The 14,046-nt window shown below is 44.5% G+C and overlaps 1 protein-coding gene across 1 annotated transcript in view; it reads left to right on the forward strand.

Moving 5' to 3' along the window:
• LOC138663169 (oocyte zinc finger protein XlCOF22-like) overlaps positions 1-13,349 on the forward strand; it is a 76,985-nt gene extending 63,636 nt beyond the window's left edge. The window contains exons 7-8 of the mRNA XM_069749316.1: positions 11,115-11,180; positions 12,031-13,349. Of these exons, the coding sequence (XP_069605417.1) occupies positions 11,115-11,180; positions 12,031-13,136 (1,172 nt within the window). The 3' untranslated portion in view covers positions 13,137-13,349. The remainder of the gene's footprint in view (positions 1-11,114; positions 11,181-12,030) is intronic.
• The last annotated feature ends 697 nt before the right edge of the window (positions 13,350-14,046 follow it).

Here is a 14,046-nt window from a genome sequence, read left to right on the forward strand (position 1 = left end):
GTGCCCAAACGGTGGTTCCCTGCAACATGTGGGGTATCAGCGTACTCAGGACAAATTGGACAACAACTTTTGGGGTAGAATTTCTCCTCTTACCCTCGGGAAAATACAAAACTGGGGGCTAAAAAATAATTTTTGGGGGAAAGTTTTTTTTTTTTTACATTTTCACGGCTCTGCGTTACAAACTGTAGTGAAACACTTGGGGGTTCAAAGCTCTCACAACATATCTAGATGAGTTCCTTAGCGGGTCTAGTTTCCAAAATGGTGTCACTTGTGGGGAGTTTCTACTGTTTAGGTACATTATGGGCACTGCAAATGCAATGTGACACCTGCAGACCATTCCATCTAAGTCTGCATTCCAAATGGAGCTCCTTCCCTTCTGAGCCCTCCCATGCACCCAAACAGTGGTTCCCCCCCACATATGGGGTATCTGCGCACTCAGGACAAATTGGATAACAAATTTTGTGGTCAAATTTCTCCTGTTACCCTCGGGAAAATACAAAACTGGGGGCTAAAAAATAATTTTTGTGGGAAAAATTTTTTGTTTTATTTTTACGGCTCTCCATTATAAACTTCTGTGAAGCCCTTGGTGGGTCAAAGCGCTCACCACACATCTAGATAAGTTCCTTAGGGGGTCTACTTTCCAAAATGGTGTCATTTGTGGGGGGTTTCAATGTTTAGGCACATCAGTGGCTCTCCAAACGCAACATGGCGTCCCATCTCAACTCCTGTCAATTTTGCATTGAAAAGTCAAACGGCGCTCCTTCCCTTCCGAGCTCTCCTTTCCGCCCAAACAGTGGTTTACCCCCACATATGGGGTATCAGCGTACTCAGGACAAATTGTACAACAATGATTGGGGTCCATTTTCTCCTGTTACCCTTGGTAAAATAAAACAAATTGGAGCTGAATTAAATTTTTTGTGAAAAAAAGTTAAATGTTCATTTTTATTTAAACATTCAAAAAATTCCTGTGAAGCACCAGAAGGGTTAATAAACTTCTTGAATATGGTTTTGAGCATCTTGAGGGGTGTAGTTTTTAGAATGGTGTCACACTTGGGTATTTTCTATCATATAGACCCCTCAAAATGACTTCAAATGAGATGTGGTCCCTAAAAAAAATGGTGTTGTAGAAATGAGAAATTGCTGGTCAACTTTTAACCCTTATAGCTCCCTAACAAAAAAAAATTTTGGTTTCAAAATCGTGCTGATGTAAAGTAGACATGTGGGAAATGTTACTTATTAAGTATTTTGTGTGACATATCTCTGTGATTTAATTGCATAAAAATTCAAAGTTGGAAAATTGCGAAATTTTCATAATTTTCGCCAAATTTCCATTTTTTTTCACAAATAAGCGCAGGTACTATCAAAGAATTTTTACCATTGTCATGAAGTACAATATGTCACGAGAAAGCAATGTCAGAATCACTGAGATCCGTTGAAGCGTTCCAGAGTTATAACCTCATAAAGGGACAGTGGTCAGAATTGTAAAAATTGGCCCGGTCATTAACGTGCAAACCACCCTTGGGGGTAAAGGGGTTAAAGTTTGCAACATACCACCTGGGAGACACACCAAACATGTGGAAGAAGGTGCTCTGGTCAGATGAAACCAAAATCGAACTTTTTGGCAACAATGCCAAATGATGTTTGACATAAAGGCGACACAGCTAATCACCCTGAACACACCATCCCCACTGTCAAACATGGTGGTGGCAGCATCATGGTTTGGGCCTGCTTTTCTTCAGCACGGACAGGGAAGATGGTTAAAATTGATGGGAAGATGGATGGAGCCAAACACAGGACTATTCTTGAAGAAAACCTGTTGGAGTCTACAAAAGACCTGAGACTGGGATGGAGATTTGTCTTCCAACAAGACAATGGTTCCAAACATAAAGCAAAATCTACAATTGAATGGTTCACAAATAAATGTATCCAGGTGTTAGAATGGCCAAGTCAAAGTCCAGACCTCAATCCAATCGAGAATCTGTGGAGAGAACTGCAAACTGCTGTTCACAAACGATCTCCATCAAACCTCACTGAGCTTGAGCTGTTTGCCAAGGAAAAATGGGCAAGAATTTCAGTCTCTCAATGTACAAAACTGATAAAAACATACCCCAAACGACTTGCTGCTGTAATCGCAGCAAAAGGTGCCGCAACAAAGTATTAAGTTAACCCCTTAAGCCCCATGGGTGGTTTGCACGTTAATGACCGGGCAAATTTTTACTATTCTGACCAATGTCCTTTTATGAGGTTATAACTCTGGAACGCTTCAAATACCCCGGTGATTCTGACAATGTTTTCTTGTGACATATTGGGCTTCATGATAGTGGTAACATTTCTCTGATATTACCTGCTTTTATTTGTGAAAAAAATGGAAATTTGGCGAAAATGTTGAATTTCGCAATTTTCCAACTTTGAATTGTTATGCCCTTAAATCACAGAGATATGTCAAACAAAATACTTAATAAGTAACATTTTCCACATGTCTACTTTACATCAGCACAATTTTGGAACCAAAATTTTTTTTGTTAGGGAGTTATAAGGGTTAAAAGTTGACCAGCAATTTCTCATTTTTACAACACCATTTTTTTTTTAGGGACCACATCACATTTGAAGTCATTTTGAGGGGTCTATATGATAGAAAATATCCAAGTGTGATACCCTTCTAAAAACTGCACCCCTCAAGGTGCTCAAAACCACAGAAGAATTATCAACCCTTCAGGTGTTTAACAGGAATTTTTGGAATGTTTTAAAAAAATGAACATTTAACTTTTTTCACAAAAAATTTATTTCAGCTCCAATTTGTTTTATTTTACCAAGGGTAACAGGAGAAAATGGACCCCAAAAGTTGTTGTACTATTTGTTCTGAGTACGCCGATACCCCATATCTGGGGGTAAACCACTGTTTGGGCGCATGGCAGAGCTCGGAAGGGAAGGAGCGCCATTTGACTTTTCACTGCAAAATTGACTGGAATTGAGATGGGACACCATGTTGCGTTTGGAGAGCCCCTGATGTGCCTAAACATTGAAACCCCCACAAGTGACATCATTTTGGAAAGTAACCCCCTAAGGAACTTATCTAGATGTGTTGTAAGAGTTTTGAACCCCCAAGTTTTTCACTACAGTTTATAACGCAGAGCTGTGAAAATAAAAAAAAAAAATTTTTCCACAAAAATTATTTTTTTGCCCCCAGTTTTGCATTTTCCCAAGGGTAACAAGAGAAATTGGATGCCAAAAGTTGTTGTCCAATTTGTCCTGAGTACGCTGATACCCCATATGTGGGGGGTAACCACAGTTTGGGCGCATGGCAGGGAAGAAGCGCCATTTGGAATGCCGACTTAGATGGATTGGTCTGCAGGCGTCACGTTGCATTTGCAGAGTCCCTGATATACCTAAATAGTAGAAACCCACCACAATTGACCCCATATTGGAAACTAGACCCCCCAAGGAACTTATCTAGATGTGTTGTGAGAACTTTGAACCCCCAAGTGTTTCACTACAGTTTATAACGCAAAGCTGTGAAAATAAAAAATCATTTTTTTCCTACAAAAATGTTTTTTTAGCCCCCCACATTTTTATTTTCCCAAGGGTAGCAAGAGAAATTGGACCCTTGAAGTTGTTGTCCAATTTGTTCTGAGTACGCTGATACCCCATGTAACGCTCGCACCGAGACTGGTTGGCGCGGGCGCCTGGGGGTGTGGCCCCACTGGACCACAGACCGAACTTCCCTGGAAGGGGCGTAACTAAGTAGCTTCCTAGGTGTTCGCTGGAGCCTCTGATGGTGAGGTCAGACTTGTGCAATAGGAAGCTACCAGGTACCACTCCAGGGTGGAGTTGGACTGTGGATGCTGATCCCACCGGGGACAAGACACGGGCAGGCAGGCACGGCTGTGACACTGGCTGACAGACAGATATGGCAGAGGCCCTGACGGGCGGACTGGCTTGACGGAGATACAGGCAGGCAGATGGGCACGGCTGGCACTCAGGCAGACAGGCGGGCACAGCTGGCACTGGCAGACAGGACTGATACTCTGGTAGGAACTGGGATTCAGATGGATGTGTGGAAACAGGTAAGTACCTGTTCAGACTGGAGAATATAAAGGAACAGGTAGAGACCTGTATGGAAAGTTGCAGAATAAAGATAGAGCAAGAGTGGAAGCAAAGCTGAATCGCAGGAGGCTGAGTACGAGTAGAAGGTGGAGCTAAGAGAAGAGAAGGAGAAGGCAGAGCTATGAGCAGAGAAGGAGAAGGCAGAGTAGAGAAGGCAGAGTAGAGAAGGAGAAGGCAGAGCCAAGGACGGAGCTGCAGGAGGCGGAGCCAAGAGCAGAAACGCTGGAGGCGGAGCCAAGAGCGGAGATGCTGGAGGCGGAGCCAAGAGCGGAGATGCTGGAGGCGGAGCCAAGAGCGGAGATGCCTGAGGCAGAGCCAAGAGCGGAGACGCTGGAGGCGGAGCCAAGAGCAGAGACGCTGGAGGCGGAGCCAAGAGCTAAAGATGTAGAACCGCAAGCAGCGGTGCCAGGTGGAACCGCAAGGAGCGGAGCCGCAGAGCAAAGCCACAGAGTGCGGAGCAAGGTCAGAGAGCAGAGCTGAGAGAAAAGCTGAGAGACACAGAACCACAGGTTGTGGTAGACCTGAGCAGAGAGAAGAAGAGCCACAGACAGTGGCAAACAGAGCAGAAAGATAAGGCAGAGGTACACACAGCAGAGTGGGAAATGACTAATGACAAAGAAGGAGCAGGGACGGACATAGACCAGAGTACAGACAGGAACGGACACGGATACACAAACAGAACACAGATGAAGGCCTGCAGTAGTGCAGCCCTCTGAGACAGGAAACACATGACCTGGCAGCTCAGTAGCAAATGCTAACTGAGGGGAATAGTTTGCTCAGGCATCCTCCAATGGGTGAGGATGCCTTAAGTATCAGAGGCCTCAAGGCTATTGGCCAGAAGCACCTTAGGGAGGTGCACACAGTCTCAATAAGAATCCGGAGTGGCTGGCGCCGCACCCCTATGCACACAGCCAGGAAGTGTACACAGAGCAGGCCGCCATGAAGCACATGGCATGGAACCAGCAGCAGACAGATCTCACAGCATGGCACTGGGTGAGTGAGTAGATGTAACAGGCAGGTGGGGAATGGAAGGCCATGCAGTTTTGCCGGCAGGGTTGTTACAGTACCCCCTCCTTTACGCCCCCTCTTCTTCAAACCCGCTAAAATGATCCATAGAAGAAGAAAGAAACCACTCACAGTCCAAGTCATAACATCTTCAAAGTAGGATAAGGCAAACGGGTCACCAGGAATCTCAGAAGACAAAGTTTCTTTGTGCCCAACAGGGTTAGCTTCATCAGAAATCTCAGATAGCCAAGTCTCTTTGTACCCAATAGGGTTAGCCTCCTCAATGGACTGGACCATTTCCTCTGGGTAGACAAGAAGCAGGGACTTGGATGCTACTGGTTTGATATCTTCACCAGCCAGCCACTTAGAAGCCGAAGGAACACTCACAGGATACATCTTCTGCCTGATATCCAGAGACAAATTTTCAGGTAGCAGAGATGTCTTGAAATCTTCACCAGCCGGCCACATTGAAGCCGAAGGAACACTCACAGGATACACCTTCTGCCCGATATCCAGAGACGAACTTTCAGGTAGCTGAAATGTTCCAGAGTACTGAACGCAGGAAAAATCACTGGAGCAGAGGGTGGAGAATAATAACTCCACCGGATCAGGAAAAAACTGAGAGGAGAAAACTTCTGTTTTGGAATCTTCACCAACCGGCCATATGGACAATGAAGGCACCCACATAGGAACCATTTTCTGCCGATTATCCAGAAAAAAACGTCCAAGAGGCGGAGGTATTTCCACGAACAGGTTACAGGTATAGACATTAGAGTAGTGAGGAGAGATTGTCACCGCTTTCCCATCTTTGGTAACATCAGCACTCCTTGACTCGATGACTAATGGGTTCCTGGTATAGTCACTGGAGACGTGTGGAGAGATAATCACCGCTTCCCCATCTTGGGTGACATCAACACACCTTGACTCGACGACTAACAGGTTACTGGTATAGTCACAAGAGACGTGTGGAGAAATATTCACCGCTTCCTCATCTTGGGTGACATCAACACACCTTGACTCGACGACTAGCAGACCAGCTGAAGAAGAAGACAACACAGTTGACTGTCCTTGATGCATGGGAACCAGACACCTCTCATGACTGGGTAAATTCAAACGAAGTATTTTGCAGGAACTCTTGACCAGAGCGGGTGGTAGAGTCCCAGGCTCAGAATGACCCATGGGCATAACAGACAGCATACAGTAGATAAACTTCTTTGTGTATAAGGCTCCAACTTGGAGCTGTAGTTGTCCTTGCAGGACTAGACTGCTCTTGAGTAGGGCTTGACCAACTTCAGACAACGCCCTTACCGGGTTCTGGAGCTGTATGACAGAGACCACACACCGACTCCGAATGGTTGGCGTCTTTATCACACCAAAGCTCCCGGAAAACAGAGACACCGTCTTTGATTTTAATGGAGATGAGGTACTCTCACCTAGGGCAGCCTCTCCTGCTGGCCCACGGTTTTGGAGTTTTAGATCTACAGGGCAGAGACCGTATGGATGTTCATTGCAACCGCAGCGATACCGCGTTCCCTTCTTGCGGCTGGATTTGGGCTGCTGCTTTGCCAGCCCACTTTTATCAGCCTTCTGGGGTTTTGCTTGGGTAGCTGCTGGGACAGGTAGAGGAACAGGTGGGTCTTGGACGGACTTTGTCTGACGTGACGATTTCTTTGGGGGATTCGCTCGTCTAGACCGCCTCTGGGATCTGGTGAGGGAAGACTTTGCAGGAGAAGCAGGTTTAGGCGCTTTGAAGGCTTTAACAAAGGCTTCCAGGAAAGCCCCAAGGTCTGAGAGGATTGGATCCCTTGCTTCCCAGAGAGGGTTCATCCAATTCAATGCATCTCCTGCTAGGTAGGACAAGATAAATCCTACCTTGAACTCATCAGAAGAAAATTCGGAAGGATTAGCTTCGATATACATCAGACTATGCTCCAGGAACTCCATGCACTCCTCTGGATCCCCATAGTATCTAGGCGGAAGGAGTTTTTCTCTACTGGCAATGTAATCATACAACTCTCTAGAGATTATGAGGGGACCACCAGGAGTAGGTGTAGGCAGATCTTTCAACTGAGTATAAAAACCTTCCGGGGGCCAATAAAGGCTAGAAGAGAGTTCATTTTGCTCCGAGAGCAACGGCTCATGGGACTCAGCGGGGACCATGGCCTGAGCAATCTGTAACGCTCGCAGCGAGACTGGTTGGCGCGGGTGCCTGGGGGTGTGGCCCCACTGGACCACAGACTGAACTTCCCTGGAAGGGGCGTAACTAAGTAGCTTCCTAGGTGTTCGCTGGAGCCTCTGATGGTGAGGTCAGACTTGTGCAATAGGAAGCTACCGGTACCACTCCAGGGTGGAGTTGGACTGTGGATGCTGATCCCACCGGGGACAAGACACGGGCAGGCAGGCACGGCTGTGACACTGGCTGACAGACGGATATGGCAGAGGCCCTGACGGGCGGACTGGCTTGACGGAGATACAGGCAGGCAGACGGGCACGGCTGGCAATAAGGCAGACAGGCGGGCACAGCTGGCACTGGCAGACAGGACTGATACTCTGGTAGGAACTGGGATTCAGATGGATGTGTGGAAACAGGTAAGGACCTGTTCAGACTGGAGAATATAAAGGAACAGGTAGAGACCTGTATGGAAAGTTGCAGAATAAAGATAGAGCAAGAGTGGAAGCAAAGCTGAATCGCAGGAGGCTGAGTACGAGTAGAAGGTGGAGCTAAGAGAAGAGAAGGAGAAGGCAGAGCTATGAGCAGAAAAGGAGAAGGCAGAGTAGAGAAGGCAGAACAGAGAGTAGAGAAGGAGAAGGCAGAGCCAAGGACGGAGCCGCAGGAGGCGGAGCCAAGAGCAGAGACGCTGGAGGCGGAGCCAAGAGTGGAGACGCTGGAGGCGGAGCCAAGAGCGGAGACGCTGGAGGCGGAGCCAAGAGCGGAGACGCTGGAGGCGGAGCCAAGAGCAGAGACGCTGGAGGCGGAGCCAAGAGCGGAGACGCTGGAGGCGGAGCCAAGAGCGGAGATGCTGGAGGCGGAGCCAAGAGCTAAAGACGTAGAACCGCAAGCAACGGTGCCAGGTGGAACCGCAAGGAGCTGAGCCGCAGAGCAAAGCCACAGAGTGCGGAGCAAGGTCAGAGAGCAGAGCTGAGAGAAAAGCTGAGAGACACAGAACCACAGGTTGTGGTAGAACTGAGCAGAGAGAAAGAGAGAAGAAGAGCCACAGACAGTGGCAAACAGAGCAGAAAGATAAGGCATAGGTACACACAGCAGAGTGGGAAATGACTAATGACAAAGAAGGAGCAGGGACGGACATAGACCAGAGTACAGACAGGAACGGACACGGATACACAAACAGAACACAGATGAAGGCCTGCAGTAGTGCAGCCCTCTGAGACAGGAAACACACGACCTGGCAGCTCAGTAGCAAATGCTAACTGAGGGGAATAGTTTGCTCAGGCATCCTCCAATGGGTGAGGATGCCTTAAGTATCAGAGGCCTCAAGGCTATTGGCCAGAAGCACCTTAGGGAGGTGCACACAGTCTCAATAAGAATCCGGAGTGGCTGGCGCCGCCCCCCTATGCACACAGCCAGGAAGTGTACACAGAGCAGGCCGCTATGAAGCACATGGCATGGAACCAGCAGCAGACAGATCTCACAGCATGGCACTGGGTGAGTGAGTAGATGTAACAGGCAGGTGGGGAATGGAAGGCCATGCAGTGATGCCGGCAGGGTTGTTACACCCCACATGTTGGGGTAAACAACTGTTTGGGCCCACGGGGGAGCTCGGAAGAGAAGGAGCACTGTTTTACTTTTTCAATGCAGAATTTGCTGGAGTTGAGATCGGATGCCATGTCGCGTTTGGAGAGCCCTGATGTTCCTAAACAGTGGAAACCCCCAATTCTAACTCCAAACCTAACCCAAACACACCCCTAACCCTAATCCCAACCACACCTCTAACCCCAGCTCTAACACACCCCTAACCCTAATCCCAACCATAACCCTGACACACCCCCAACCCTAATCCCAACCGTAAATGTAATCCAAACCCTAGCCCTAACCGTAACCCTAACGGGAAAATGGAAATAAATACATTTTTTAATATTTTTTTTTCATTTTTCCCTAACTAAGGGGGTGATGAAGGGGGGTTTGATTTACTTTTATAGGGGGGAAGGGGGTTTAGCAGATTTTTATGACTGGCAGACGTCACACACTAAAAGACGCTTTTTAATGCAAAAAATATTTTTTTGCTATACCACATTTTGAGAGCTATAATTTTTCCATAGTTTGGTCCACAGAGTCATGTGAGGTCTTGTTTTTTGCAGGACGAGTTGATGTTTTTATTGGTAACACTTTCGGGCATGTGACATTTTTTGATCGCTTTTTATTCCGATTTTTGTGAGGCAGTATGACCAAAAACCAGCTATTCATGAATATCTTTTGGGGGGGGGGGCGTTTATACCATTCCACGTTTGGTAAAATGGATAAAGCAGTTTTATTCTTTGGGTCAGTACGATTACAGCGATACCTCATACATATCTTTTTTTTTATGTTTTGGCACTTTTATACAATAAAAACTATTTTATAGAAAAAATAATTATTTTTGCATCGCTTTATTCTGAGAACTATAACTTTTTTATTTTTTCGCTGATGACGCTGTTTGGCGGCTCTTTTTTTTCGGGACAAGATGACATTTTCAGCTGTACCATGGTTATTTATATCCGTCTTTTTGATCGCGTGTTATTCCACTTTTTGTTTGGCGGTATGATAATAAAGCGTTGTTTTTTGCCTTGTTTTTTTTTTTTATGGTGTTCACTGAAGGGGTTAACTAGTGGGAAGGTTTTATAGGTCGGGTCGTTATGGACGCGGCGATACTAAATACGTGTACTTTTATTGTTTTTTTTTATTTAGGTGAAGAAATTTATTTATGGGAATAATATATATATTTTTTTCTTTATTTAGGAGTTTGTTTGTTTTTTTACACAACGTTTTTTTTTTTTTTTTACTTTATAACATTGCCCCCGGGGGATCATCATGTTATAAAGGTCAGATTGCTGATCTGACACTTTGCTGTGCACTGTGTCAGATCAGCGATCTGATGTGCACTCCTGGAGGCTTCCCGGCCTGCTCTGAGCAGGCGCTTGGTAAGCCACCTCCCTGCAGGACCCGGATGCAGCCCCGTGGCCATTTTGGGCCCGGGGTCTGCAGGGAGAAGAGGGTAGGAGACCCTCGGAGCAATGCGATCACATCTTGTTGCTCCGAGGGTCTCTGGGAAGCACGCAGGGAGCCCCCTCCCTGCGCGATGCTTCCCTATACCGCCGGAACACTGCGATCATGTTTGATCGCAGTGTGCCGGGGGTTAATGTGCCGGGGGCATACGTGACCGCTCCCGGCACATAGTGCCGGATGTCAGCTGCGATAGCCAACTGACACCCGCCCGCGATCGGCTGTGCTCCCCCCGTGAGCGCGGCTGATCGCTATGACGTACTATCCCATCCCTGGGAATTAAGTCCCAGGTCACCTTGACGGGATAGTACGTCAAATGGGATTAAGGGGTTAAAGGGGCCGAATAATATTGCACGCCACACTTTTCAGTTTTTGAATTTCCACAAAAATTTAAAATAACCAATAAATTTCATTCAACTTCACAATTGTGTTCCACTTGTTGTTGATTCTTCACCAAAAATTTACATTTGGTATCTTTATGTTTGAAGCATGATATGTGGGAAAAGGTTGAAAAGTTCCAGGGAGCCGAATATTTTTCGCAAGGCAGAAGGCACTGTATGTTTTTTTTAAATTCTAAAGCTAAAGCACTTGGCGCTTACCACCAAAGGGATGGGGAAACTGGTTCAGAAGCTGCTCCCTGCATGGATAATATAGTGCAATCTACACCATCAATGTGATCACCAGTAAGTACATTCCCTTATCTACGACTATAGTATACCGTTCACACTTGATGCATTTAAACAACTTAAATAAAACACAGTATCATTTTTTATAACCCTCTTAACAGTCGCATCAGTCTGGACAAAAAGCCCCTGTTTTGACCCATATATTTGTATGCTACCTCTACAACCAAGTGAGTATCTAGTCTAACAAATTTCATCTATATTTATTCTTGGTACTGCATTTTTTTAAATTCTGTGAAAGCACGGTTGAAAAGCAATGTCTGATTTTCATTTGTTAATTTTCATAATTTTTTTAAATTTATTATTACTTTTGTCAGATTCAAGTTATTTCTGTGACCATTGTGGGTTTTTCTGTCATTAACCGAGGGGTACCAACAATTTTGATCACGTGCGTAGGAGGAGTGAATATTTTGACTCCACAGCCACTTTCCAGAAATTAACACGCAGTGGTTGTTGGAGAGTGAAAATTACACATTTGCCATTTTATTATCCAACACATAGTGCCCAGATTGTGTTCCAGGAGCAAAATTAAGTGGATTCTTCTCACTATAATATTGCTAAATACAGGGACCCTAAATGTTGTTTGAGCACACTGCAAGACTCAGAAGTGAGAGTGGATTTTGCTGGATTGATTTATAGAAACCCTGTTGCTTTTCAATAGCCTTCGAGCCACTAGTAGTGTGGGAACATCTGTTTTTCCATTGACAGATGATGGACCTGAGTGGGGACTTGTTTTTTGTGAGATGAGAATTAGTATTATTTTTGCCTACATAAAATTTATTGGTTTCTTTTTATTCGTTATTTCGGAGGCAGAATGGACAAACATGTGAACACCACGCACTTCTGCTTCATCCATCAAGGTTTTCTGTTAGTTGTGAACTGTCATTGTCTTGGTAAATAGTTAAAGTTTTTTTTTACATAGCTTGCCATTTTTATGGACAGTTTAATTAAAAATGCTCAAAGATATAAAACGCAAGGATATTTTCTTATAAAATAATAATTGTTTTTTTATCTTAGCAGATGACTGTACCAGGAGATCAGAGGGACAGCTAACATCTTCAGTTTTTAAATCTGATGATCTTGAGATCCTACAAGATACAACTAAAGTGATTGCTGTTACTCCAGATAGACCATCATCCATTCACAGCAAAGATCTTTCATCTGATCCTATGAAAACGATCCCATCTTCTCATTCATTACCGACGAGTAAGGAAAAGCAAAGTCACAAAAGAGGCATTAAAAAACAACCTGCTCCGAAAGCAAAGAAGTCATTTTCATGTTCAGAATGTGGGAAATGTTTTACTTGGAAATCACGTTTTGTTACTCACCAGAGAATTCACACAGGGGAGAAGCCTTTTTCATGTTTAGAATGTGGGAAATGTTTTAACCTTAAATCAGATTGCGTTATGCACCAGAGAATCCACACAGGGGAGAAGCCTTTTTCATGTTCAGAATGTGGAAAATGTTTTAACAATAAATCATATTATGTTAAGCACCAGAGAATCCACTCAGGGGGAATGCCTTTTTCCTGTTCAGAATGTGGGAAATGTTTTCACTGGAAAAATGCTCTGGTTATTCATCAGAGAATCCACACAGGGGAGAAGCCTTTTTCATGTTTAGAATGTGGGAAATGTTTTAACCTTAAATCAGATTGTGTTACGCACCAGAGAATCCACACAGGGGAGAAGCCTTTTTCGTGTTCAGAATGTGGGAAATGTTTTTCACATAAATCACATTTTGTTTCTCACCAGAGAAATCACACAGGAGTGAAACTTTTTTCATGTTCAGAATGTGGGAAATGTTTTAACAATAAAACATCTTGTGTTATGCACCAGAGAATCCACACAGGGGAGAAGCCTTTTTCCTGTTCAGAATGTGGGAAATGTTTTACACGTAAATCAAATTTGGTTTCTCACCAGAGAATTAACACAGGAGCGAAACCTTTTTCCTGTTCAGAATGTGAGAAATATTTTAAACAGAAATGCAGTCTTGTTGTACACCAGAAAACTCACACAAGGGACAAGCCTTTTTCTTGTTCAGAATGTGGGAAATGTTTTAACCGGAAAGCGCTTCTTGTTAGACATCAGGGCAGTCACACAGGGGAGAAGCCTTTCTCATTTTCTTAATGTGGGGAATATTTTACTTGGAAATCAACTGTTAATAAACATCAGATATATCACCTAGTGGAGAAGCCTATTTTATATTCTTAATGGTGGAATAATTTTAACCAAAATTGGATATTGTTAAATGGGTTGCCTCTTGTCATTCCTCATGTTTTCTAAAAAAAAGGATAAAACTAAACTTTATTAATTCCAAATGTAAATCTATACACATAATTCACCCCCTGAAGGTTAGTCAGAAGGTGAATAATACAAAAAGCATATACCCCACATTTCAGTATATAGGATGAGGTGATGTATACACACTCTGGGTATGTGCACACATTGCGGATTTGGCCTTGCGGATCTGCAGCAGTTTTCCATGTGGTGTACAGTACCATGAAAACCTATGGAAAACCAAATCCTCAGTGCACATGCTGTGAAAAATTTCACGCAGAAACGCAGCAGATTATTTTCTGCAGCATGTCAATTCTTTGTGCGGAATCCGCAGCGTTTTTACACCTATTTCATTATAGGAATCCAAAAACGCAGGCGAAATCCGCAGAAAACCCGCAGGGAATCCGCAGGTCATTTTACCTGCGGATTCTGTAGAATCCGAACGGAAAGATAAGCAATGGAATCATCAACATGTGCACATACCCTCACTCTTCAAGCCTCATTTCTACGGGTTTCATCGTCCTCACCAATGGTGACTCATCAGGAGACTTTATTTAATATTGACCTATATTCAAGCGAGACAAGACTAAAAAAAAACTAAAATCCTGTATCATGCCATCCGAAACAGTCAGAAAACTAGCCATATATAGGCTGATTCAAGACCTCAAACTATATACTTTGTAAGTTTATAAGCCACTTCAGTGTCAGGAATAGATAGTATGTGAAAATACAGTATAATTATTGTGTTTTTTCTCTTAAG

Source organism: Ranitomeya imitator, chromosome 2 (genome assembly GCF_032444005.1).
Source record: "Ranitomeya imitator isolate aRanImi1 chromosome 2, aRanImi1.pri, whole genome shotgun sequence".
In the NCBI taxonomy this organism is placed as follows: domain Eukaryota; kingdom Metazoa; phylum Chordata; class Amphibia; order Anura; family Dendrobatidae; genus Ranitomeya; species Ranitomeya imitator.